General features: G+C 35.8%; 1 protein-coding gene across 4 annotated transcripts in view; it reads right to left on the reverse strand.

Annotated features, from left to right (window-relative positions):
- LOC101721711 (ovostatin) overlaps window positions 1–24,877 on the reverse strand; it is a 56,225-nt gene that overhangs the window by 9,921 nt on the left and 21,427 nt on the right. The window contains exons 11-29 of one of the 4 annotated variants that reach the window (XM_021248090.2): window positions 23,292–23,450; window positions 22,192–22,422; window positions 19,291–19,351; window positions 18,608–18,753; window positions 18,132–18,281; window positions 17,278–17,448; window positions 16,440–16,536; window positions 13,583–13,673; window positions 12,641–12,869; window positions 10,978–11,104; window positions 10,499–10,617; window positions 9,444–9,495; window positions 8,163–8,246; window positions 6,153–6,329; window positions 5,865–5,946; window positions 3,982–4,138; window positions 1,467–1,541; window positions 957–1,122; window positions 560–765 (exon numbers count right to left, since the gene is read on the reverse strand). In XM_021248090.2, the coding sequence (XP_021103749.1) occupies window positions 560–765; window positions 957–1,122; window positions 1,467–1,541; window positions 3,982–4,138; window positions 5,865–5,946; window positions 6,153–6,329; window positions 8,163–8,246; window positions 9,444–9,495; window positions 10,499–10,617; window positions 10,978–11,104; window positions 12,641–12,869; window positions 13,583–13,673; window positions 16,440–16,536; window positions 17,278–17,448; window positions 18,132–18,281; window positions 18,608–18,753; window positions 19,291–19,351; window positions 22,192–22,422; window positions 23,292–23,450 (2,580 nt within the window). Of the gene's footprint in view, window positions 1–559; window positions 766–956; window positions 1,123–1,466; window positions 1,542–3,981; window positions 4,139–5,864; window positions 5,947–6,152; window positions 6,330–8,162; window positions 8,247–9,443; window positions 9,496–10,498; window positions 10,618–10,977; window positions 11,105–12,640; window positions 12,870–13,582; window positions 13,698–16,430; window positions 16,537–17,277; window positions 17,449–18,131; window positions 18,282–18,607; window positions 18,754–19,290; window positions 19,352–22,191; window positions 22,423–23,291; window positions 23,451–24,877 lie in introns of all 4 variants that reach the window. The other 3 variants (XM_021248088.2, XM_021248089.2, XM_021248087.2) reach the window with 3 other exon arrangements.

The raw sequence follows: 24,877 nt of genomic DNA on the forward strand, positions 1-24,877 counted from the left end.
AAAGACTAACCCTCTTACTAGGAAACGCATAAATGACATATGACCTGGTGCTTCATCACAATGAAATGAAAAGGATTTTAGAAAGGGAAAACATATTCCATGTAAATAGAATCCATGGAGATTAATTTACTACCCAGAATGAGTGATTTTATTTTATCAGATCAAAAGAGATTATGCAAATGATTTTGAAGTTATATAGTGAAAGTTATTCTCACATTGATTATAATAATTCATTGATGCCATTTTTGGATAAAATCATAGCCTTTAATTTTGCCTAGAAATTTTAGCAAGTAGGTGTTGAAATTTCCATTAAAAAAACTGAATAGAAATAATCTTTTGAATAAATACTGTTATTAGGTAAAACACCACAACTTCAATGAACCTAAAATATGGAAAATTAAGAAACAATAGCAAATTTAATAGTGATAAGAGATTCTTTTAGTTGGATAAATGCAGTATGTACATTCAAGGGCCAATGCCATCAATGGAAAGTAGGTCCTCAGTTTTGACATGTTAGAAATATATACTAGGCTTTCTCATTTTTAGAAATATATGTTACCTTTGTGGAGGAGAAACCTCCACGTGAGTTTTGCTGCTTTGCCACCCATTGTACAATCTGTGAAGCATAGGACAGCTCTTCCGAGGTCAGCCCTGGCTTAGAAAGGAAAGCCAGCAGGATGTAACTGGTCACTTCTATGCTTGCAGAGGATGCCCAGAGGTCATAGGGAGAGGATGGCCCTTTCAGTTCCCAGTACACTGAGCCACCTGGTGGGAAAGTGAAAGGACGTCAACAGTGCCTGTATCAAAGCATGAGATTTACCTGTGTGGACAGAGAGGTGAAACCTGAGGTAGTGAAAACCTGACAATCCAAAGCAAAGAAACACCAAGGGGGTGATAATTGTACCACCACTACCCATGTTCAACATGTGACTCCAAGAATGGTGAAGGCCACTCACCTACTTTCTTGGCCTTTTTGCTCAGTTCGTTGAAGAAGAATTCCCTTTTGTCCTTATTGTCTACTAAGCTGAAAGTGTGGGTCAAGAGAGCCTGGTCATAAGTGGTCAAAGTGCTCTTCTGAGATGCAGCTTCTATGCATCGAAGACCCTTTTGAACCGCCACAAACTACAAAGGAAAGAAAAGTCACTTGTGTACATCAATACATATATAAAAAGACAGATGGTGATGTATTCATCACTGGGGGAAATTAGGAATGAATCTTGTCTGTGTGCTGAAATGTTCAAAATGCAAATGAATGCATTTGTTTAATTTCTGCAGATCCATATGCTTTGATGGACAGAACCATGCACAGTTCCTGCCTGGTTTGATTGATGATTTGAAGGGATATTGGTTCAGCATTATTTTGTGGTTGCTATAAATATAAAGTTGTGGCTCCTGGAATTATATTGATGGTAAAACGTTTTGGATTCCTAAGAGCCAAGTTAGTGGTATCACAATGGGATACTTACTGAGACTGGGTGACCGGCTTCAAGCAGGGCATTAACAACATAGGCAGTGAGAGAGATGTCATTATCATCTTCTCCCTGAATAAAGCACAGGAGTAACATGTGAGTTTCATGGAATTCAGAGGAAAGGACAGCTTTCTTTAGAAATGTAATGTATTGAGAAAACTCATATTAGTTGTTTCCTTTCGACATCTGGGCTGGGTACCAAACTCAATGGCACCCTACACTGAGCTACACCCATGGCCCTTTTTATTTCTGAGACAGGGCTTACTAAGTTGTTCAGGTTGGACTTGAACTTCTGAAGCTCTTGCCTCAGCCCCTGGAGAAGCTGGGACTAAAAGGAGCATCACTGGGCTTGACTTTTTTCCACATTTTTGGGGGGATGAAGTTTTTCATATCCTCAAAAGATACTATTTATAAAATGAGAAAATGGTGACTGAAAATGCAAGGAATTTACAGAAATAGAAATGTTAATTTATAAAAATTACTTATGGGCCTAAGAAGACATTTAGAATCAAAGGAGGCATAGAGTCCCAGCAGAGTACCCTCCCTCAACCTTGTCCTCACTCCAGATAGTGTGACAAGTGTTGTGGAAAATGTGTGTGTAATATCATAAAAGAATTTGCATGAACTAGAATGGTAGATCGAACAGAAGGAAATGCTGGCAAGTACAGGAAACAATTAGCAAAGCCCTCAAAAATCAGTAAACACAGACATCAGTGATTAACAGAGGCATTATAAGCAGTGAGCTACTTAGAATATGGAAATAAATCATATATAAATCACACAAGAGAATAAAATAAATTCTAGCAGGTCAATAATATTAGTTATGAATAAAATCACAGTCCTCCTAAAAGTTTAAAAGGAAATCACCAAAAGGAAAATACAAGCTGAAAATTACCATGTGAAAAATATCTGCTTTCTGAACCAACTGTCTAGTAAAGAGAAATAGGTACAGGACACTTTTGTTTTGTGCCGTTAGGGCTTAGATCGAAAATGTCCCCATTGTTTCACGTGTTTGGAGGGTGACTGGATCACGGGAAGCGATGCTCACCACTGATGGGGTCAGGACCCCACTGTGCTGTTAGGGGTTGGGGACTGCTCGGGTGGGTTCCCTAGGGTGCGACCAGCAAGGGCGATTGATGGGCCCTCTTTTCTTTCTCTGCTTCCTGGCTGCCCTGGACTGAGCACATTTTCCTCTTTCATCCTCTCTTTATTATTTTATATTATTAGGACCTGTGTGTAGTACATAGTTGTTTACATTCCTCGTGGGAAGTTGGTGAGTGTACACAGCACACCTCAATTCCCTTTGCTCATCCCTTATCCCTTTCCTCTTCTCCTTCTCCTGGCATCTCTTGACCCCCGTTGGCATGCCTTTCCATATGCTGTTTCTGCTTTGGAACCAGCCAACCATAAACTGAAACCATGAACCAAAATAAAGCTCTCTTCCTCTAAGTATCGGGTGTTGAGTATTTTGTCCCAGCGATGGGAAAATGACTAAGACATCTCCTGTATTTCTGAAGAAATTTTTTCATACTTATATTGTTTAATGTTAGGGACAGTATTGTAAGTAAGAAGATACTCTCTATGTTGAAGAAATGTAAATTGGCACAACTTTACTAAAGATCAATCTAGTGACATTATTTTAGACACATGTCTACCCTAAGTCAATAATGACCTTGAGGCACATATTTATGTACTAAAGGAATGTTTATACAACACTAGACTAACTTTATTCAACATTATTAAATCAATAAAACAGCAACAGATAATTTAAACAAGTTACAGCTTATCCATATGATGGAGTATATAAATCTATTGATTTTGTGTTTTTAAGTTATTCTGATGTCATATAATGTTAGGTTTCAAAGAAGAATTGAAAACTCAGTTCTGGATAATCTCAATTATGTTTATACAGCATTGGAAAAAAGACCAAAGGAAAATGTTATGAAAACATTAAAGGTGGTTATCTCTGAGTTGTTGGCATAGAGTAAGATTTTGGTTAATTTCTTAGATTAAATCTCTGCTTTTATTTTCAATAAATCAGTACTACTATAATAGTTATTCAGAAAATGTTAGTGTAGGGAAGCCTCAGGAAGATAAGACAAATTTACTCACTAACATTTACCTTGAAGATTTTAACAAATACAAAAATAAATTGGATTCTAATAATGAAATATTAATAAATAATTTACCTAAATGATATAGCATTTAAATATTAGTAATTATCTAGGTTGTCTAAATTTTTTACTTCCATTGCTGGTAATACTGCCACAGCATCCCACTCTAAAAGCCATAAATGGTTAGAATCTTCAAGAGTTTTAAATCTGAGTGAGGAAAAGTAAACAGTTCATTTGTTACAAAGAAAGACTTTGTGAATTTTCAAGATAACTGATTTATTTATACCAGTAGAAATTTCAGTTTAATAATTCTATCAATTTCATCAGTGGTCCACTGGGGTTCATTAAATGATCTTGATGAAAGAAATGGAAGCTGAAAGGCAGAATTCCTTCAGTACCTTCAAAGCATTGTTGAAGACATTGCCAGAATTTGAAAAGCAACCATCCGATTTCTGAACACTTAGGAGCCAAATAAGGGTCTGGGACTGTACTTTGTCATCAATATAAATGTAGCGCCTGGCTTGTGCAAACGACTTGTACACAAATGCTGTCAGCCTGAAAAGAATCACATTCAAAGCACCTTTATAACTAACACCGGGAGGCAAATTCTCACTAAAATAAGTGGTTTGCTACTATTGCATTTTTGAGTTTCACATCCTGAAAAATTCTTCCCACAGCTCCAGCCTAATGTCTGACAGCAACCCGTCATCTCTTTCAAATATCAAGCATTGGTTTACGGGTCTCCTTCTCCTCCGCATTCACCATTTGTATCCCAGGTGAAGGAAGGGCTGCCTCCTCTGCGATGTGCTCTCAGATTCTTTGATGTGTGCCTCAAGCAACCCTTCTTAGTACCGAAAATTTGGAAAGGTTCTAGAAATTACAAAAAATTAACAGCTGGGCCAGGGATGTAGCTCAGTGTCACAGCGCCTGCCTGGCAAGTGTAAGGTCATGAGTTCAAGTCCCTATAGCAAAGAAAAACATTAACAGCCACGATGAAGCAGATGGGATGTGTTTTCACAGTTAATAACCCGGAATCTGCAGTTGGAGTGGCTCGTCCACACACAACAAACGAGGTGCATGGTTAGATGTGTACTCCCCATCTCTGCAGAGCAGCCTTCCTCATGGGTAAGTGCTAGGTCAGGTTCCCGAGTCACGGTAGTTTCTGGAAATGTCACGCTGATTTACAAGCTCCCTCAGCGTCATGTGCATACTTTTACTGCTGCTGTTGTTACACTGTGTTCCGATGTACTTTCTTATCTCTCATTGCTATATGATAAACTTCCTGAGGTCGAGGATCATTTAGTATTTCCAGGCAAAATAAAATAATGAGTAAGAGATCGGATCCCGGTACAGACACTAAAATTCTGTCACATAGTTAGCAGAGAGTTTGGGAAACCCTTTAATATCTCTGCGTGCTACATGCTGGACTGTGGTCTGTGGAAGTCCCAATCTTCAGGGGCCAGAAGGTGACCATTTTTGGAGACAGGGCTTTAAAAGGTAATGAAGTTAAAATGGTGTAAATGCCATTGAAAATTAACACAGTGTTTCTGTTCATTCATGTGCAAAATGGATATTATAATGTCACCTGCTCCACTGCATGGTCATGAGGATTAATTATATTCCATTACAAAAGAAATGATAGTTATTATTCCACGTATCATTTTGTATCTCAAACACTTATTGTTCCCAGGGCACAGTAGTGAGAGAATATGTGCTTGAAAATAAAAATTAACCTTATAAGGAATAAATTTTAAAACAACTCTCATCTCAAAATCATCATCTTTTTAACAGCATAACCTATACTTAGCCTAGATTTTGTTTTGGTACTTTTTCACTGTTTATAGCAAATATTTATCTACTGAACTGTGCATTTTTCTTATTTCATGGACAGACTCCGTGTCTATACATCTTAAGTCTGTGGGAAACCTTTAGTCAGCAGAAGCAACATTGGACAGTGAATTGGGATGATAGCAATGTTTCCATTGGAATAATTTGCTTACACAACAAATGTGGTACCACATCCCTTACCTGGCCTCAGTCAGGTATTGCCTTTGCCTAATGATTTGCTTATTTAACATGCATTTTGTGCTAACTAAAAGATATAAATTCTATAAATTCTTAGGTCCCAATCTTGTTAAAATAACATGTGTGTGTAGGCTTGCATATAAACAGTTTGGGGAAGAAGGTCCATACTTTTTATAAAATCCTCAAAAACCTACATCAAAGGATATATTTAGACATATTTAATTAAGTTCTGAAATAAATGATAAAAAATACAGACCATATATTTTTCTGCTCATCATTATGTCCAAAGGTACTATATGATCCATCTTGGTGTTTATAAGACATCTGCTTCTGATATCCTTGAATAAGGAAAGAGATACTATCATTTTTCAATTTAAAAATTATCTAGAACAAAAATTCAATTAATTACATATTTATATTCATTATAAGTAGATAAGTGAATATGGACCCATAGAAAAAATATTCATGCACTTACAAAGCAAAACAGCTGGGGTTCAGATATTAAACTGAGATGAACAAGCAAGCCTTTTAAATTCTTCTTTACCTGTGGTCAGGTACCCAAGGGCCTTGGATTTTATCTCTTCTGTCAGTTGCTGAGTCTGATTCAGATAGTCCAAGATGTAAATATTGGAAGCGAACAGGGCCATATTTTGCTCCCCACAACCAAAAGGCATTTGGAGGAAATCCTGTAAGTTTTGCATGGCAGAACCAAGAATGTCTCCTGCAAAGACAATCAAGTCAGTTTGGGTTTCATAAAAACTGTGAAGGTAAGTATGAGTTTGTGCTCATGACCTCTATCTCACAGATATTCAGGATAACTCTTTTTTTTTTTTTTTTGTGGTACTGGGGATTGAACTCGGGACTTTGCACTTGTGAGGCAGGCAGTGGAACCACTGAGCTAAATTCCCGGCCTCCCAGGATAACTTTAAAATATTATTGGACTCTCTCTTTTTTCTACTTGTTGGAGCCTCTCCATACAACGTTGGAGATGTGTTATCCAACGCAGCACAGCCAAGAGCAGAGCTCAATGCTCGTGGGAATCAAAAGTCCTGAGAGCTCCCATGATGAAGTGGAAACTCCAGGCCAGTGATTAATCAAAGGGGACAGAATTTGGGCCCAAATAAACATCTGTGAAATGTTTACCATGTATCAGATACTGTTCTGAGCACTTTGCCCATACTAATTCATTCAGTACTTAGAACAATACTATAAATCAGTACTACTCCTCCCATATGTAGGAAATGGAGACATACGGAGGTTAAAATATTTTCCAATATCATTCAAAAAAGATGCAGCTAAAACACGGTAACAGCCCAAATGCCCATCAGCTGGAGACTGGATAAAGAAAATGTGGTTTTTTAGTAAAGTGGAGTACTACTCAGCCATAAAGAATGAGAAATTAGAGCCATTTATAGCTAAATGGATGCACATTGAGGCGATACTCAAGTGAAGTAAATAGGACACGTGTAAATACCAAATAGTCTCTCTGGTGTGAGAAATTGAAAGTGTAAATAAGGATCAAAATGTATAATAGATAATGTGAAATAGGAAGAAAAGGGGCAAAGAGGAAGGGGAAGTGGGAGGGGTAGGGGAAAGGAAAGAAGGGAATGGAATTAATATGAGAAAAATGAAAAAATGGAAACAAAGTCTTTGTAAATAGGGAGGAATGGAGGGGTTGAAGGGAGGGCAGGGGAATGGGGAAAAAATAAGAACCAAGATGTATTATGTAAAGGTACAAATCTCCAATGATCAATGCCATTATATTGTATACCTAAAATGTACCAAAAAAAAAAAAGATGTGGCAGAATCAGGAATCAAGTCCAGGTAATATGGTTTCAGAGGTCCTGGACCTCCATACTTCCTACGCACTCTCTTTCAAAAACTGACCCTTATGTAGCATTATTATGTATCTTGCATGTTAGCATCTAGATTTAATTTTCATAACAATCCCATGAAGTAATGTTACTAGGTTCACATAAAGTATTAGGAAATGAGGCACAGAGAGGTTGAGCGACTTGTCTAAAGCTAGTTGTTGACAGATTACTGAGGCTCTAGTATCATAGGTCCTGCAAGTTGAGAGTGAGGAGCTTTGTGTACCTTTGGTCATTACCTGCAAAGACCATCAGCTGTGTGTGGAGTGGTGTTTACTCCTACCTGAGTATTGCAACTCCAATTAAGAGGAGTTTGATATCACTATCCACTGGCTCAGTATGATATGCTCTAAAAATCAGTGGTTTCTGAGAAAATATCAGAACTTTTCTTTACCAAGGTGGTCTTACTCTTACAAAACACCAGGCAGAAAGTCAGTGTCTGGACTAAATTTTATGTGCCCAAGTAAAAATGATCTTTAGAAAAGGGAGTCAGAAGGTGAGAGTGGCCCAGAAGCTCTGGCACTTGAGTTCTTTTTTTAGCTGGGCATCAACCTCAGTGAACAAATTCCAAGGGCAGACATGGAGCCCAGAGAGATGATGAGACTCAAGCAGAACCATGGCAGAAATAGATGTAAGTTTCCCTTTTCCTCCAACTTCCTTATGTGATAGTATTGTAGACTCACCAAGAACAGTCCAGTAGGCCCTGAGGGAGTCTTTTACCAGATTTTCTGGTAAAGTGAGCTCTACTCGTTGAGACACTGTGGATCCTAGGAAACAGAAAAATAAATAAATTAATTCAGAACTCTAATCTTAAAATCAGAGTTTTGACTTCCAGTAATGATTTATCTTCTCGATTACTAAATCACTTAGTGTCTCCTTATTGATTAGTCCAAATGGTAAAGTAATCAGGAAAAAAGGTCAAAAGGATTTCTTTCTTTAATTATAACTAATTGGATTTACTTAAAATTTTTTTCATAGTCAATTATATTTCAACATATGATAGAAACTTTAACTTTGCAAAGCAAATTACAATCGACTGTGTCCTTTCACACACGTTATTTAATCAGATATTTACAAAATAATTTATGGTGTATGTACAGACCAGACATGCCCCCGGCCCCTTAGAAGAGAAGGTTCAGGCTAAAAGAAAATAAGGGATTTGGGATGTTACACAATTCAAAATAATGAAACACAGAATCTGAACATAGGTTTTATGAATCCAGAATCAGTGTGCTCCCCATACTGGTGTTAAAGTGCAGCACTACCATAGTGTGTTCCTTTGGGTGATAAAATACTGGAGAATGAATGGAAATCTATGGCTTCTCTTCCTAGAGGAGTCTCTGATATTTCTAACATTCAAACAAAGAAACAAACAGCTGCCATTTAAAAATAATTAGATAATAACAACATTGTTGTGTCCCAGTATAATTTTTAAGGCAATCTAGTTGTTGTATTTTGGGGAACAGAAAGATTTTTAGGCAACAGCTGTGGGTCACAGCTCTGGATAATTGGTGGCCCACTCAGGAAATGGTAGCTCAAAAAAGACCACTATTATTTGGCTCCCAGGTGCGGAGAAAGAGAAGGTTCTGGAAGTCATGCATATTAAATAGAGATGATTCTACTTTGGCAGTGGTTTTCTGACAGAACACTTATAATATTACAAAAGGTGTTTTTTAATAACACTTTTATGATTATTGTAATGAACAAATCAAGGCTTAGATGGGGAGAAGTAAGAGGTAGAGATGAACTGAATAAAAATCAAGGATGCTCAGATTTCTGAATAGGGGAGTAGGGAAAATGGAAAACCTAAAGGTTTAAATTTACATTGGTGTGTAGGATGTTCAGATTTTATTATTTGAAAGTAATTTAATCTTTTCCAGTAAAAGAAGAAAATATAATATAATTAAATTCCCAAACAAAGACAATGCTGCCAAGTTAGCAGGACTGTAAAGATGTCTACTTACCATTGGTGCAAATAAGCAAGCCCTGTGTCATCTCCTTTTTAATACCTTCGGGCTAATTGTTGGGAGAAGAAAAGGGGGTAATCATAATCAGTCTTACATCAAGTAAATTCAGAATATTCCATGTTAATAATTATGTTTAAATAGAACAGATAATCTTCACAAATTATTACAGGTAATAATAATTCAGGAGTACATGAATTTTAAGGTCGAAGATAATGCTGAAAAGTGATTTTATGTGCTGTAAATTGAATATCATTAAAGTTGCAGGCAAGGACTAACTCAAAAATCTTTCAGGCTCCAAAATCCTATTATTGTATTTCAAGAGTACTATACATTTTATTTTAAAGGTTCTTTACATAGTGTGGACTAAATGTCTGTCCCTGGCCTTCTTTTCTAAATATTTATCGAAATAATATATTGTATCTTTTTTTTTTTTGGTACTGGGGAACAAACTCAGAACCTTGTGTTTTTGAGGCAGTTGGTGGAACCACTGAGCTAAATCCCCAGCCCCTACATTGTATCTTTGAATAAGTGGATCACTCCTATTTCTATGAACCCTGAAAGGGATACTTAATACTTCTTTACAAAGATAAATATTTTGAAGGACAAACAGATTTTTCCTCCAGGTCTTTAATTTTAAAAATTAATATGTATTAATCATACATATTAATGCAATTCATGTGTTATTTCTATGCATGCATGCACCATGCCCTGTTCAAATCCATCCTTCCTACCACAATTCCCAATCCCTAGTAGGCACTATTCTACTTTCAAGTCTACTTTTTGTAGCTTCTACATAGGAGACAGAACATATGGTGCTTGTCTCTCTGTCTCTGGCTTCTTTCACACAAAATAATGCCCTCCAGTTCCATCCTTTTTGCTGCCAATGAAAGGATTACATTCTTTATTGCTGAATAATAATCCATTGTGTATTTATGCCACATTTCTCTATCCATTCATCTGCTGATGGGCAACTAGATCGATTCTCTATCTTAGCTATTGTGAATAATGCTTTAAAAATATTAATATGGATAAATATTACTCCAAGGTCCTACCTCTACCAACAATGGTTTGATCAGTGTATCCCTCCAGCCAATGTCCTGAGCCAGGGATGACCCATGCCCATAACCACTATTCTGCAGGGTTTTAGATGTAACAGTGATGTTGATTACACCTGAAATGGCAAAAATGTAAATGGAAAAGTTATTAGAATGGAGATCCAAGGAAGTGGTGATCATTTTTGACTCTAAGTTGAGGTAAATTGTTAAAATAACTGAAATTGTACAGAAGAAAAAATTGTTACGTTAAGTATTAACAATATTAATTCTTTACTTGGTTCAGATCTTGATTCCAACTTCCCAACCTTGGACCCAGGTAGATGCATCTTGGGTTGTAAAAGAGAAAGGAAGGTAATAGGAATGGGAGAATGGACAAGGGGTGTACTGAGAAGTAGCTATAGCAGAGGAACAGCAGAGTAGGAGCTTAGGAGAACTTACAAATGAATGTAAACACACGTGGTAACCGCAAACCTTACCCAGCTTATGTGGGGTAACCAGCCAAGTAAAAGACTTTTTCTCATTGCTCCTTGTATAATCATTTTCATCATTAATTGAGAGAAACCTGGCTTCATACAGATTAGATGATTTCAGTTCAGTATTAATCTGTGAAGCCCAGACAAGAAAAGAGAGAGAAAGAAGATGTAAACATTTCCATACAGAAACATAATACATCCACATATGTTTGCAAAGTTAGAGAGTAAATTTCCCACCTTTCACATTTTCTGCTGTGGGAAGAATGATTTCTTAACCAAGGAAAATTATCAATATCATTTCACTGAATTATAGTTATCTGATCTTTCACATATACTATTTTGAAAAAGCAGTAAATATATTATTGACATGCTCAACAATGCACTTATCTAGAGACTCCCAGCAAAATAAGCATGTATTTTGACCAATCTGGGTTGACCAAGTTATCTTAAGTTCTTATAACCTGCAGTTTCCTCTTTCTTATCTATAAATTGAAGCCAGTGTCATCTACAGCTTACAATCAGTGGGTATGTTATAGAAAATCACATATACAGAATGTCTAGAACAGTGAATTTCAACACAGGTTTACAAATAAAAACTTTACTAACAAATAAGCAAACACAAACTTTCTTTATTATTAAAAATGCTCTGTTATTTTTCCTAAAGGTTCTTATTACTCAATGCTATACCCTGACAAACTCAATAGATTTGCATGCTTTACTTTTATTTTTAGTTTTACTTTTTGTGGGTGCTGGAGATTGAACTCTGAACCTTCTGCATGCTACATAAATGTTCTACCCCTGAGATATACCTCAGGCCTGTTTATTTTTTCAGTAAAGGTAAAAATATGTCGATCATGTACATTACATGGCATGTTGGATATGTCATGCTATAACTACTATTTACCGATGATGCAATAATTGGATGCTAATAAAGGGTTAGGTTTGGGGATCATACCATTGGAAAGTCATATATAAAGAGAAAAGCTAATACACTGTATCAAGGAACATATGTTTATTATAGATACTGTTGAAATTTATTGTTTGGATAAAAGCCATGTAGAAAGGAAACAAATCCAATGCATATTTATAGTGGATTTTGCAAGGTTCACTTTTTATATTATAGAAGGTTCATTGTTTATATTATTATATTAAGAGATGAACTCAAGTTTAAAGCTCTGGGTTTTTTATACTATAAAGTTGGTAGATACCATCTAGCTGTCAAAAGTTGGTGACCTCTAAGAGGTGGTAGATGTAGTCTGTATATCCTCAGGTAATCCAAAGGAGAAAGATAAACAATTAAAAAACCTAATTAACACCCAGTATAATTATTTAATAAGTCCTTCTGCTTTAGAAAGGTCTTATACATAAAATTCTTGGTTATGTGGAAGAATTGAAGGTGAAAAAGATCTCTTCAGATTTCCCACCCATCCTCTCACACATCTGGAAAAAAGTTAACTGAGATCATAGAGTTGTCTTAAACTCTTTTCTGTTCAGCCAGCCATTGAAATCTAGTAATATGTATTTCTAAGCCCCACTGAATGGTTGGCAAAGTTGGCAGTATCTTCAAAAACTCAGGAAAGACAAATTTAAAATAAATAAATTTAAATTTAAAAATAATTTATGCAGGCAATAATATGGTATTTACTAAGAAGACTTGACTCAGTACCTGAACACTTCTGTTGAGATAGTTGAAGACACTGGCTTTCAGAACGAATATTTCTCCTTGAACCACAGAGTAAGGTAAAGTGACTTCCACAAAGAAGGGCAGAAAGGCTGCCAGGGAGACGGTCGGGGAGAGGCCAAATCCAACTTGGTCATTCATGCAGAATCCACTGGCCTTCCATTGCGTGATGGAATCGGGGACAGTAAGACTCAGGTTGGCGACTCCTGTGGAGCTACAGGAAGAGATCCAGGCAGCATTGGAGACAAGAGCTTTCACCGTACAATGTGTAATTTGATCATCCACTGATTTTACAGCCTTTTTTCATTCAACACCATTAACATAGATGTATTTATTTATAGCACATTTGTTCAACTTTACCGATAGTTTTAGAAATATGAGCCTCATACATAGTTTTCAAGTTTAAAATGTGCACATTAGCCTCATACTTGAATTTTCAGCACCTATTTGGAAACTCATTTTTCTCAATCCCCCATTGTTCTTCCTCATTTTCATAATTTCTTCCTCTTCTCTTGCTTATTTCACATTGTTTCCTCTTTTCCCTCTCTTCCTTGGAGCCATATATACTTGATGAGTATTATTCAACAGAAAACAAAATTTCAGACTGTTTTATAGCTTCCACTCAACTTTTTTTCCAATAAAATAAAGTTCTTAATAAAAATAAATGACTTAATAAAAAAAGTAATGGAGTAAGAAATGGAAATAAGGAAGACATAAAAAAAGGAGATTGTAAAAAGGAAAAGAGAACAGAATAGAAACCTATCAGAGGCTCTGTAGAATTCTTTTTACGCATTTTCTTAATTTTCTGTATTTTGAACACATTTTCTTTGAGAAGGCTGATAAATTTTATGAGTATTTTCTCTCAGGAAAATAGAAAAAAATAAATGAAGAAAAACAACGACAACAGCAGTAGCAATAATGACTCACTCAGTTGTGATAAGATTCCAAATCCAGGTTTCAGGGAATGATTTCCTCAGAGTATCTTGAACATATCCACCCTGAGCTTGAGAAGCTGAACCTGAAAATAGGCCTGAGGATTCAGCTAAAGAAGAAAATGTTAAATGTTTTCAATACAAAGACATTAAATATTTCAGGTGATATATATATGCCAATTACCCTGATGTGGTCATTCTACAATGTATGCATATGCTGAAACAACACACTGTGGCCATAGATACATACAATTATTATTGTTAATTGAGAAGAAAATATAACTTAAAGAATAAAAGTATATCTGGAGAAAGGGAAAAAATAATTAGCTACTCTATATTCATAAGGTCAAACTTAATTTCTTAGTAAATGAAATTATGTTCTGAGGACAATATTTAATAGCAGTAGCAGTCATCATTTACGGAAATATTCTGTATATCTCAGTCAGTACTGAGAGTGTTTTATGTATATTACTCATTCAATCCTCATAATAAACTTTGACAAAGATTTATGATCCCACTTGCAGATATTTTATGTTTGCAGAATAATCTGTTAATAGTTTACAAATGTAATTAACAAGTTAGAAGAGCATTAATTATGCATCTCTGCATTCAATTATCATTGATATTTTGTCATATTAAACCTAGAAATGCACTGCAAAAGCAATATGGAGATACACATAAAGTAAGTTGAAGAGAAAAAGTAAAATCAAATTGACCTTTGACTTTCACCACCAGTCCTCACTTTATCTCCCTGAATATCTTAACAATATTATACTCATTTTAATATCTTTTTCTCATTGCTCAATTTTGCATTTAGCGTCCAATGTAACTTCCATAGATTGTTATTTTGTTGTTTGTCTTTCATTGTCTTTTAAGTATAATACTTCTCAGGGGTTTTTAATTCTTCCTTGTGAGAATGTATTCAGTGGGAGATTCTGTGGATACATTCAAATGGCAACAGCCCTTCTCTGGATAGTCCGAAGATTTTTATTTTGGGATTTGGCTGAAGGTCTGCAGCCACATCCAGGCTGATTCCATGATTCCAGCCCATTTCATGTGTGCTTGGTGCTGTAAGGGTTTGTTTCCAGTCTCAGTCACAATAGGGTTGTGTAGCTTCAGCACTTATTATGTCTGCTGGACTAGGTGAGGCTCCTGGGCAGCCCATAAGACAGCACCAGCTAGAGCTGTCATTTGCTTACTTCAGGAATAACCCTGTGTACTGGGTTATGTTCATTTCTTTCTGCTACTTTCAGCCCATATTGCATTTAAGCAAACATAAATAACATGTATCTGTAATGTCTACTATATAAATATTTAAATACGAGCTATCCTTTTTTCCTAGAGAACTGCTCCCTTTACTCACTAACACTCTATTTTGTATATATCTTGGGTATGTATACATACTTTACAAATACATAATTTTATTTAATGTGTTTATTTTACACACATGCAAATTATATTATACTTTAGATATTGCTATCTTTCTTGCTTTCCCCCCTTAAAATTTATTCTTAATATTTACTCATGTTCTTAGTGCTGCAAAATATTCCACTTGATCTTAGCCAAAAGGCCAAGAAGCGATGCAGCAAAATATTCCATCACATCTATTCAGCACACAACATTTATTCTGTCTTTTAATAATGATCACCCGGGTTGGCTCAGGTGACAGCAATGTGCTAGACACCCCATAATATGCATGCCCTCTTACAGACTTGTGTCATAATGTCTTGGTGGACATCAAGTTTAGTTGCTGTGGTAGAAGATAGATGCATATTAATTTAAGGACTTCTAGACCCCACACAATGGTCGTGCCACATTATGGTCTCTCTAATGTCTATGCATGCCTCTATTTTGTTTCCTTTGGTTTATTACTACCATTTTATTTTTCATTCTTTTCTTTTGCTGTTTGTATGTTAACCAGTTTCTTGATGCTCTTTTAATTTTTTGTGAAGATAAATATCTCTTCATGTAGTTTTTATCTCATTGGTTCCCCTTCTTCATATCATGTCATCATATTTTTTGCCTATCTTAAAATTTTCCCAGATCATTCAGATTTCTGATTAAAACTTACCTCTTCATGGAGATTTTCTCTGAAAATCCTGTTTTAATCAGAATCTACATGGTCTGCATTTATCTTGTTTTATTTTTTTGACAGTACTCTTCAGAGAGATAGCACAACATAATAAAGTAATACCCACTTGGGGCCAGAATTCCTGGATTACAACCTCATCCTTGTTGTTTCCTGTCTGATGCATTGGGCAAGTTACTAAACCTCCCTATTTTTCCAATTGGTAAATTAGAGATAATAGTTTCTAATCTATAGGCTGTGATGAATAAATTGGTTGACATTTGAAAATGGTTAGAACCTCACCTGGCACCTAGCAGCCATTCAGGAAATATTAACTCTTGGAGCACTTATTACCATCTGAAATTATGCTATTTATATATTGTCAGCATCCCAAATTCAATGTAAACTCCACATATATAAGACTTGCCTGACTTATTCTTTTTTTTCTATTGATGGCAGTCTCATATTCATTAGAGGTAGGAAAATAATAGAAGGGTAGGGGAAAAATGGGCACTGCAGAGTGAGTTTTGAGCCAAGTAAAAAGGGAGGAAAAAATACAAATACAAATACAAATACAAATACACCCTACCGTGTGAAGAGGGATGACAGCCAGTACCTGCCTTATTCTTACTGTGTTTCTAACAGTTGATATGACAGGCACATTGAATGAATAAAAAAAAAAACAAGATAAAAGAGAACAAGATCCTCCCCTCCTTCATCAAATCAGTTTTATATGAGTTATGAGATTGTAAGTGGTCAGCTGCCCTTCACATACCAAACCCACCCGAAGCATCTTCCTCATAGAATTTCTGATATTTGAGATCCTTGCACAGCACTGGCTTCCGGAGATGAGAGTTGGTGAAAACCTTTAGTCCCATTGCCTTTCAAGACAAAACCAGTTTTGATCACACAACAGCAGAGAGTAACAGTTCAGAGCAGTTCTGCGTAACCTTTTCATTTTGCTCTCCAGTTTGTGTCCCCATTCAGATCTAAAGGTATTTAGAGATACTTCAGGACCGTTTTCTAAGGTCTATGTTTCAATTTCCTTTGATTCTTTGATGTAATGACTTGTTTCCTGTTTTCTTTCTAGCTGTTGACAAGAACCCTTAAATGAGAGGGAAAACTCCAGCTCATATCACGCTCCACTGTCTAGTCACTACGTTCAATTTGGCATTTTTGCTGGACTAGGGATAATATCTCACTTGTAAACACTTTAAAAATATATACTTTAATATAGTAGAATTTAAATTTGGGGGTAGACATAGGAGCAAAATGTTTGGGCATTTATACTAGATAGTATAAAATGCATACAACACTGTCAGTAAAACTGAGAATTCTCTCAAATATTAGTTCTTTACTTTATATGGTAACATTACTAGTTCTTCAGAATATTATGTAATGTTATTTTATTACTAAATTTAAAACATATTAGTTCTTTTTCTAACATAATAGACTCCGAGATATTAGCTCTCAGATATTAATAGACATTATTAATTACAATTTAGTGCTTTGAGTATTATTGCATTAAAAACTCACATAATGACAATTTCTTTATTGTTTTAATTCCAACTCATTCATATATTCTCACACATGTTCACCATTTTAGGAACTAGTTATCTTACCTTCACAAGGTCATAGGCATCATCTCCAAAGTTAGCCCATGTAGGTGTGTAATAAATTCCTTTATAGAGGACCTGTTCATTTTTGAGACATGGCTCTTTGTGGCCATCTTCTAAGTCAAGTCCTCTGAAATAATAGCCATATAGATTCTTGTAATATAGCTGATTATATACCTAAATGATAGAAAGGAATCAAGTATTTTTTAAAAGAAAGCAATTCCTTCTTTTTTTCTCACAAGCAGTGTATAAATAAATATATACTAGGAAAGAATATCATCTCAGAGCTGCAAAGACTCTGAAATATTATGTAACCAGTTACATAATTTCTGGCTTAGTCATTTTCAAATCAACAAAGATACATAAGATACTGGATTTTAATAACTTTGAGATCAAGGGGTTCCTTGGTGTTCCCTGATGACTCATTCAAAGACATTATCAATAAAATTTACTAAATCTTGGTGTGCCTAAGATTATATATTTGTCAAAACAGGGATATTTATTAATTCTATATGTTTAATATGAGAATAAAATTAAATAATATACAGTATCAGAGTATTCAGTAGAGCATGGCCAAATGGTAGACATTCAGCAAACACTATATATTTTTAGAAGGGGTAAAAATAAAACATAAAACTCATTTTTTAAAAGTGGTAATGCTCACTTTTAGTATAATGATATTTGTACAACCAGTAACTAGAGGTCATATGTCACGATTTCTAACCTAAACTATTTTTTATTTCCAAAATTCTGGCGAATTTCTTTGTTCCTAGTTTATTTGAGGGCTTCCATTTTTCTTTAAAAGTGAAGACATAAATGTCTACAGTTGGTGATGAATCAAGGTGGTTCTGATCACTCACACTGTCTGCCGACAGCTGACCGTGACCCCTCAGTAGCAGCACACTTTGATCGAGAGCCAGGAGAGCACAGAGAGAATTCGAAGCAGCCGAGACCCGCAGACTGACGCTGGATCCTGGGGAGCTTCTTTCTTTAGAAAAATTTAAGTTGACCTGAAAGTGAAAATAAACAAAAGTGTGAAGAGATTGCAAACCATATGGGAAAATAATCTTTCAGATTCTTCTTAACGGGCTTCTGTGTGATTTATTGTCTTACCGACACCATCACTTAAAAGGACAGGAAAGACACCCCAAGTGAGCGCTACAATCCATTCTTTAAGTCATTCAACTCGTTAACTTTCCCATTCTAGCTTTCTTTTATTTCCCATTTTGCAACACAGAAAAATAGAAGTGTAAGCTCAACACATTTCTAAATTCTCCTTAGTTTTCCAATAAACTGAGCAAATCTGAAAAAAAAGGGACTTTTCTTTTTTCCTCACCTCATTTTTGAAGCACTTCTCAATTTGGAATCTGGTGGTGTCTGCGACCAATTCTCCTCCAGGATGCAAGCCGTAAACCAACATAACTGCAGAGGGCGCCAACTCGAAGCTAAACTCTACAGGAATGGAAAATACGCCCTTCGTAGCTGTGAATGAAAGGCCAAGAAAACACCGTGGTGAGATTGTTGACGGTCGTCTTGCAGAGTCCTCCACCTGATTCCTAGCTACCTGTATCTCCTGCCATGAGGCAGACCCAAGCCCCCAAATTTAATATGTAAAGTATACCTAGGAAGAGTTCCTAATTTACTCTGTAAATGGTAAAAGAAAGGAAGTGTTGGACACTGATCAAACTTTAAAGTTTTCAGTTTTAATTCTTCTTCTGTGAAAGTAAAACTATATAACTGTCTTTCTTAAAAGAGAAAGGGAAGGGCCAACGAGTCTCTCTTATAATAATGTTTTGAATATAATTAGCACTATAAATATTTGTTAAGTGATTTTCCTTTTTGGTTTGGCATTGTACCTTCTATTTGTATGTCTTTATATATTGTCCAGGGATGGGATGGAGATAGCAAACAGTCCTAAGCATAGCATAGCAAAGGCTATGACTTTTAAAAAATGTAAAATATACCTCAATTAAAGCATTACATTTACATTAAATCCTATGCTAAAAGATTTAGCCTCACCATCATTCTTGATCTCAATTTTCTGTTGCCCATGAAGAACAATTACACCTTTTGAAATCACCTAGGAGAATAAAGATATGATAAAGTTTAGGGAATAAAACCAAACTTCATTTGACTATAAACTTATGTAGTTTATTTGTTGTCATAGTTTGAAAATACAATAAAGATGTTTGCCCTTGTACTCAGGATACCTGTAAATGAGCATGTGACCCTAATAATTATATTTAAGAGAATTTAGGAGTCATAGATAAATTTGCTATAAAGCAAGTTAATGGTCTACATTACAGATCAACTTTCTGTGAAAAATATGATTTTTGTTCATATTTTAAAGCATTAACACACCTAAATTCATTTATGTTACATAAACAAAGTTACACGGAAGCATTATCAGAGGAGAATTCTTGAAGAGTTTTCTGAAAGATTTGTTGAATCTGTAAGGTAGAAGAGAGGCCCGCTCATCTATCTCAACCCAAAAGTTGAAGGAAAATCTTCTGTCACTTCACCTCTGTCAGCAACATTGTGCAAATTTACACCAGCATATTTGAATTATGGTCTCCAGGGGGCAGGCAGGAGACTTGACATTTGTTAAGAAAGTTATTGTGGTTTTATGTTACGATTTTGAATATTATTTAAACAGATACTGAGACTTGGAGAAAGTGTAAAACTTCCATAAAGTCACACAGCTTGAAATTGTTAGAACAAGTAATTTTACTCTGGTTAGTATTTCTCAGATCTCTAAAATTACTTTAACTCTCTGCAGAGCCAACCTTGGATAATTAATCCAGTGAAAAAAACCCAAAACCAAAAAACAAACAGAACCCCTACAAGTTGCAAAATATTGTATTTGGTACTAGAACATCACAAAGAGACATGAAGCTCATTGTGAATGAGACTTCTAGGCACTGTTCTGAGGGCATTTAGATGTTGCTCACTGACTTCTGGAAAGAAGAAGATAGCTCGTCTCACAGAGGAGGAGGCCCACAGAAGTGTGCATAATTGCCCAGGCCACACAGTTTTGCTGACCCTTAAAAGCTTAACAATTTAACTCACTAGGCCTCCATTCATTTATGCCACAATATTGGACTGAAAGTCCCCTCTGGGGTGTGTAACATGCCAGGCAAATGTACACCATGATGGAGCCACAAAACCCAGTCCTCAGGGTTGTAGAGGGTTGAGAGTAACAGGGGAGACAGGAAACTTCCAAACAACCACATACAAAAAGACAGAAGCACAGAATCGGATATGGAAAAATGAAGTCCATTAAGCCCATGATGGAAAATAAAGGTAGAATATCTGAGGGATTAAAAATTTCATTTTCTGTTAGAGAGGAATGATGAGTAGGAATGCACTAGGAAAACAGGACGCAGGCAGTTAGAGGAGCAGTGGGAACAAAGGCAAGAAGATTTTATGAGTCCATGTAACTTGTGGGTGAAGAGGAAAGGCCCCCGAATCTGCAGGAAAAAACTTCGCAGCAAAATGGTACGAAATGAGCCAGGCAGGCTTTGCTGTTCCAGAGCTGGTAGAGAAAAGGAGTTTATTGTTTATTTTCTTAGACTTAGCAAGTTATCAGATGTATTTCCATTAGGGGATTGAAATAATCCTTATTGCTTTTGAAAAATATCACTCTAGATTTCAGAAAGAAGAAAAGAAAGAGAAGTAAAGAAAGAAAACCCTTTCTTTAATTATATTATGAAACACATGTAACCCTGAGCTATCGTTCAAGATAGAAACCAAGGGAGGTAATTATAAAGGCCTCATCAGAGCAGAGAAATCTAGAATCTGATCAACTCAGCCCGCAGGCCTGAGGGGTTCTGGACTGGGAGAACCAGCACTTGGATAGTAAGATGGGCAAGGGTGGAGCAGTGTGGAAGGAGGAGGAGAAACCAGGGAGACGTCTGAGTGTCTTTAGAAAGACTAAGAAGTTCAGCTGTTCATTCAAGTTGTGTGCTACTCCTCACATGCTAGTACAGCAATGTCGTCATTGATGAAATGCTGCAGAATTTCTGTACTGTTTGGTAAAGAGTCTCTTCTCTGGGCTCCTCTTGGGTGAGCAGGAGGAGTCGGTCAAATGAGATGGCTGCGCTGGGGCCCCAGAGTTTCTGATTCTCTAGGTTGATGATGGGACTGGGGCATTTGTAGTCCTCACTGTTTGTGGGTGAAGCTGACACCCCCAGCCCGGGACCACACTCTGAGAAGCTCTGTCTTCATCCTGTGACTAGAGTTAATAACTCACTCTTCTGTATCACCTCAGCAGCCGTACATGTTTCATTTGTTGTATGTATGTCACTGTAATTTATATTTTGTCTCCAATTATACTCAGTTATACACCATTGTCACATGTCCTAAGATAGTACCAGGGGTATGAAAATCATTTAGTAATTGTTTTGACTGAATTAACCCATGTTTCACTAATTTTATACCATCTTCATCCATTGTGATGAAGGACCTTGGATCCATCTAGATAAACTAAGTCTACTGTAATAATATATTATAATAGATACTAATATTTAATGTCTTTTGCTTGCCAGGAATTGGGCAAAGGGCTTTATGTATGTAAGTTCATTTGATTCTTTTAACAACTATAATTAGGCCCCATATTTTAGGTTCCCTAGCGCTTAATGAATTTAAAAAAGTAACACACAGAACGACGATTCAATCTGAGCTATGTGCAAACGGAAGTGACTGGTGAGAATGGTGAGGTGGTTATGGGTGACAGCAGCATGGCCTGCCTTGTTACCTTTCTTTTTGTTTTTGGATAGAAATTTCAATTATATAATTTTATATAATTTGCATGCCTTGAAATTTTTCATGACATTGGGGTAAAAGGATTTACATTAAGTTCAAAGAAACTTGAAAGTCAAGAAGCGATTTTGGGTGTGTAAGGATATTTTCACTTCTTACCAAGTAATTGAAGCTCACTGTGTAGGTTTTATCTTCCAGGTCTTCCGTGTTGAGAAGGTAGTGCACTGTCACTTGCTTCTGTTGGTTGCATCTCAGTTCTTCCCTCTCGGGGACAATCTTTAGGAAGCTATTAGTCCTGGAGTAAAATCGGCTTACAAAGTACTCTGGTTTAGGGTACTCAGGCAACACCCAGCCACGTGCCTGGCAGTTCTCATTGGCCTTGTATGTGGCCTAGGCAGAGAATCAAATTTGCAGTTATATTTAGATAAAGGGAAAGAATATGTGAAAGAATATTTGATAAGATGGTCTTATAGTGCTGTTCCATCTCTAAAAGAAAATTTCAAGACTATTCTTCATGAACTCTAAACTTGTCCACAGCTACTCTATACTCTCGAAAGATCACTGTATGAATTTTATATTTATTGTTCAAGTCTTAAATCAATAATATGCTAAACATTTTTCTGTGCTCTGTACAGAAATCAAAATTTTATTAGCATGTATGTAAGTATCATTCTCTGTCACTCTCACATGAAGAATGTGAGAATATAGAAGGTGATTTTGTAGTAACAAGAAGTTCTGGTGAAGCATGAAAAAGGTTTTGTGAAACAGAGCAAAGCAATTATTCTAAACATGGTTATTCACCATTAACAATACACAAGTCTGAGGAGATCCTTTGAAAATATTTTAGAATCTCTGATATTCAATAGTTACGGAGAGTAGGTTAGTTCGGCACTGAATGGACCCAGAGAAGTCCTTCACATCATTCTATGGAAACAGATTAAAAGGTTTCTCAAGTGTTTCTGTCATGGAAATGCAATCATCTTTCTAGTTCCACAGTGAGAGCGAAGTGTTCTTACCTTTGGTTGTTTCTCCTTCATATACTTCAATATGTACATTATCCTTCTTTTTATAGAATTCATAACACAATTCTCTTATTTATATTAATAAATATTGCTTTAATATTTAACTTTCACAACACTCTGGGTTCACAACATATTTTCATTTCTGTTCCATACATGTAATTTAGCATATATCTAGACTTTAATTAGCCAATACTGTTTCTTTGTTCGATTTTCTCTACTTGCCTTTGGACAACTTACCTTCAAGGTAATGTTAGGGTACGTGAACTTAGATGTGTCCAGGGAGAACTGAGCAATGCCACGTGTATCTGTTGTGTAGTTGCCCACAATTTTGTCCTTTAAGTGCAACTGGATAACTTCATTTGGAATGGGAGAGTCATCAGGATGAAGCAATTTAATCTGCACAAGGGGAAGAAAATACATTTCTGAAGTAGTTAGTAAATTTGAAAATTAAGCTTTGATGGAATCTGCCACTCTCTGTCGTGAACACTTCTCTCTGGCCATGTGCCTTTCCTGCATAGATTCAACTACTCCTGTTGAGTGTGTAACACACACCATGAGTATAGTGATGACTCTAAACTATTTCTTCTACACTAAAGATCTTGGGGAACTCAGGTCCATATATATATAACTGTATCCTAAATATTTTTTTCAGTTACTGAAATAAAATAGCCTGGGGTATCCTAGAGATTTACTTTTCCTGGATTTCTTAATTGTTGATAAAATATTATTTGCTTCCAGTTTACCATATTCATTCATTTTGACTGTTATTGCTTTATGTGAATTTCTCCTAATATAGTTGCCTCCTACCTAGTCTATTCTATATTGTTTCAGCCCTTTCTCTATATTGGAATAGAACCAAATTTTCTAAAATACAAAACTTATTTTGCTCCCTAAAATGTTTTAGTAATTGCTCTGTTAATCCATGGTTATTTGTTAAATAACCAGTACAAACAACACTAGCCTTACAAAACGACTTCAGAAATGGGTACATTTATTGTCATACCAATGCAGGTACCAGTATCCTTGCCAGTTTGAAATATTTTAAGAGCAACTTTGTTAACATCTAAGGGCACAATAATCAGAAACTTTAATTTAATGTAAAACTTTAAAACTATAGTTTAATGTAAAAATATCTAGATAAGTAAACAGTACTGATTCGGAAAGAATACAAAATATGACTTAAGAAGTCTGCAATCATCTCTAATATTCAATATGAAAATCTTAGCGAAGTGAAAAAAATCAAACAAACTAATAAACAAGATCTCCAGTAGTGTAAGTCTGGAAAGAAGCTCAAAATACATGATTTTTGTATAAAATGCTCTTTATATGGAATAAAGCTTTAAATAGCACCAAAAAGCTAAAGGAAACAAACCAAGACCCAAGATATCATCTGGGGTAATGTCAATATCAGAGGGCAGACTGTAGATCTCTTCAGTCTAGAGAAAGTTGTTTTACATCCAAAGAATTTAATTCTTTGACAGTGTAACATTCCTCAACTTTATGTTTTAAGTAACAAAACATGGGATGTATCAAGCAAAAATGTATACAGAGATAGATGCAAAATTTAGCATATAATCAAAAACTACTTAGTAAGTGCAACTATAATGTATTAAATTATCCATTTGCTAAGACTAAACTCCCATCTAAATTTATTTGTAAAATGGCCATTACTAGAATTTCTTGCAAGTCCTTGCAATGACTCTGTTACAAGGTCAAGCTTGAGAGCCATTGCTCTGTGAGATCTAGTCTAGGCAATCACTTCTGTAATTTTTTTTATCCGTGCTCTTGGGTCAATCTAAATATCACTTTCTCAGGGAAACTTT

The sequence above is a fragment of the Heterocephalus glaber genome, unplaced genomic scaffold, assembly GCF_053883595.1.
Source record: "Heterocephalus glaber isolate CG9 unplaced genomic scaffold, H.glaber_assembly_v1.0 deba00001444, whole genome shotgun sequence".
Lineage (NCBI taxonomy): Eukaryota > Metazoa > Chordata > Mammalia > Rodentia > Bathyergidae > Heterocephalus > Heterocephalus glaber.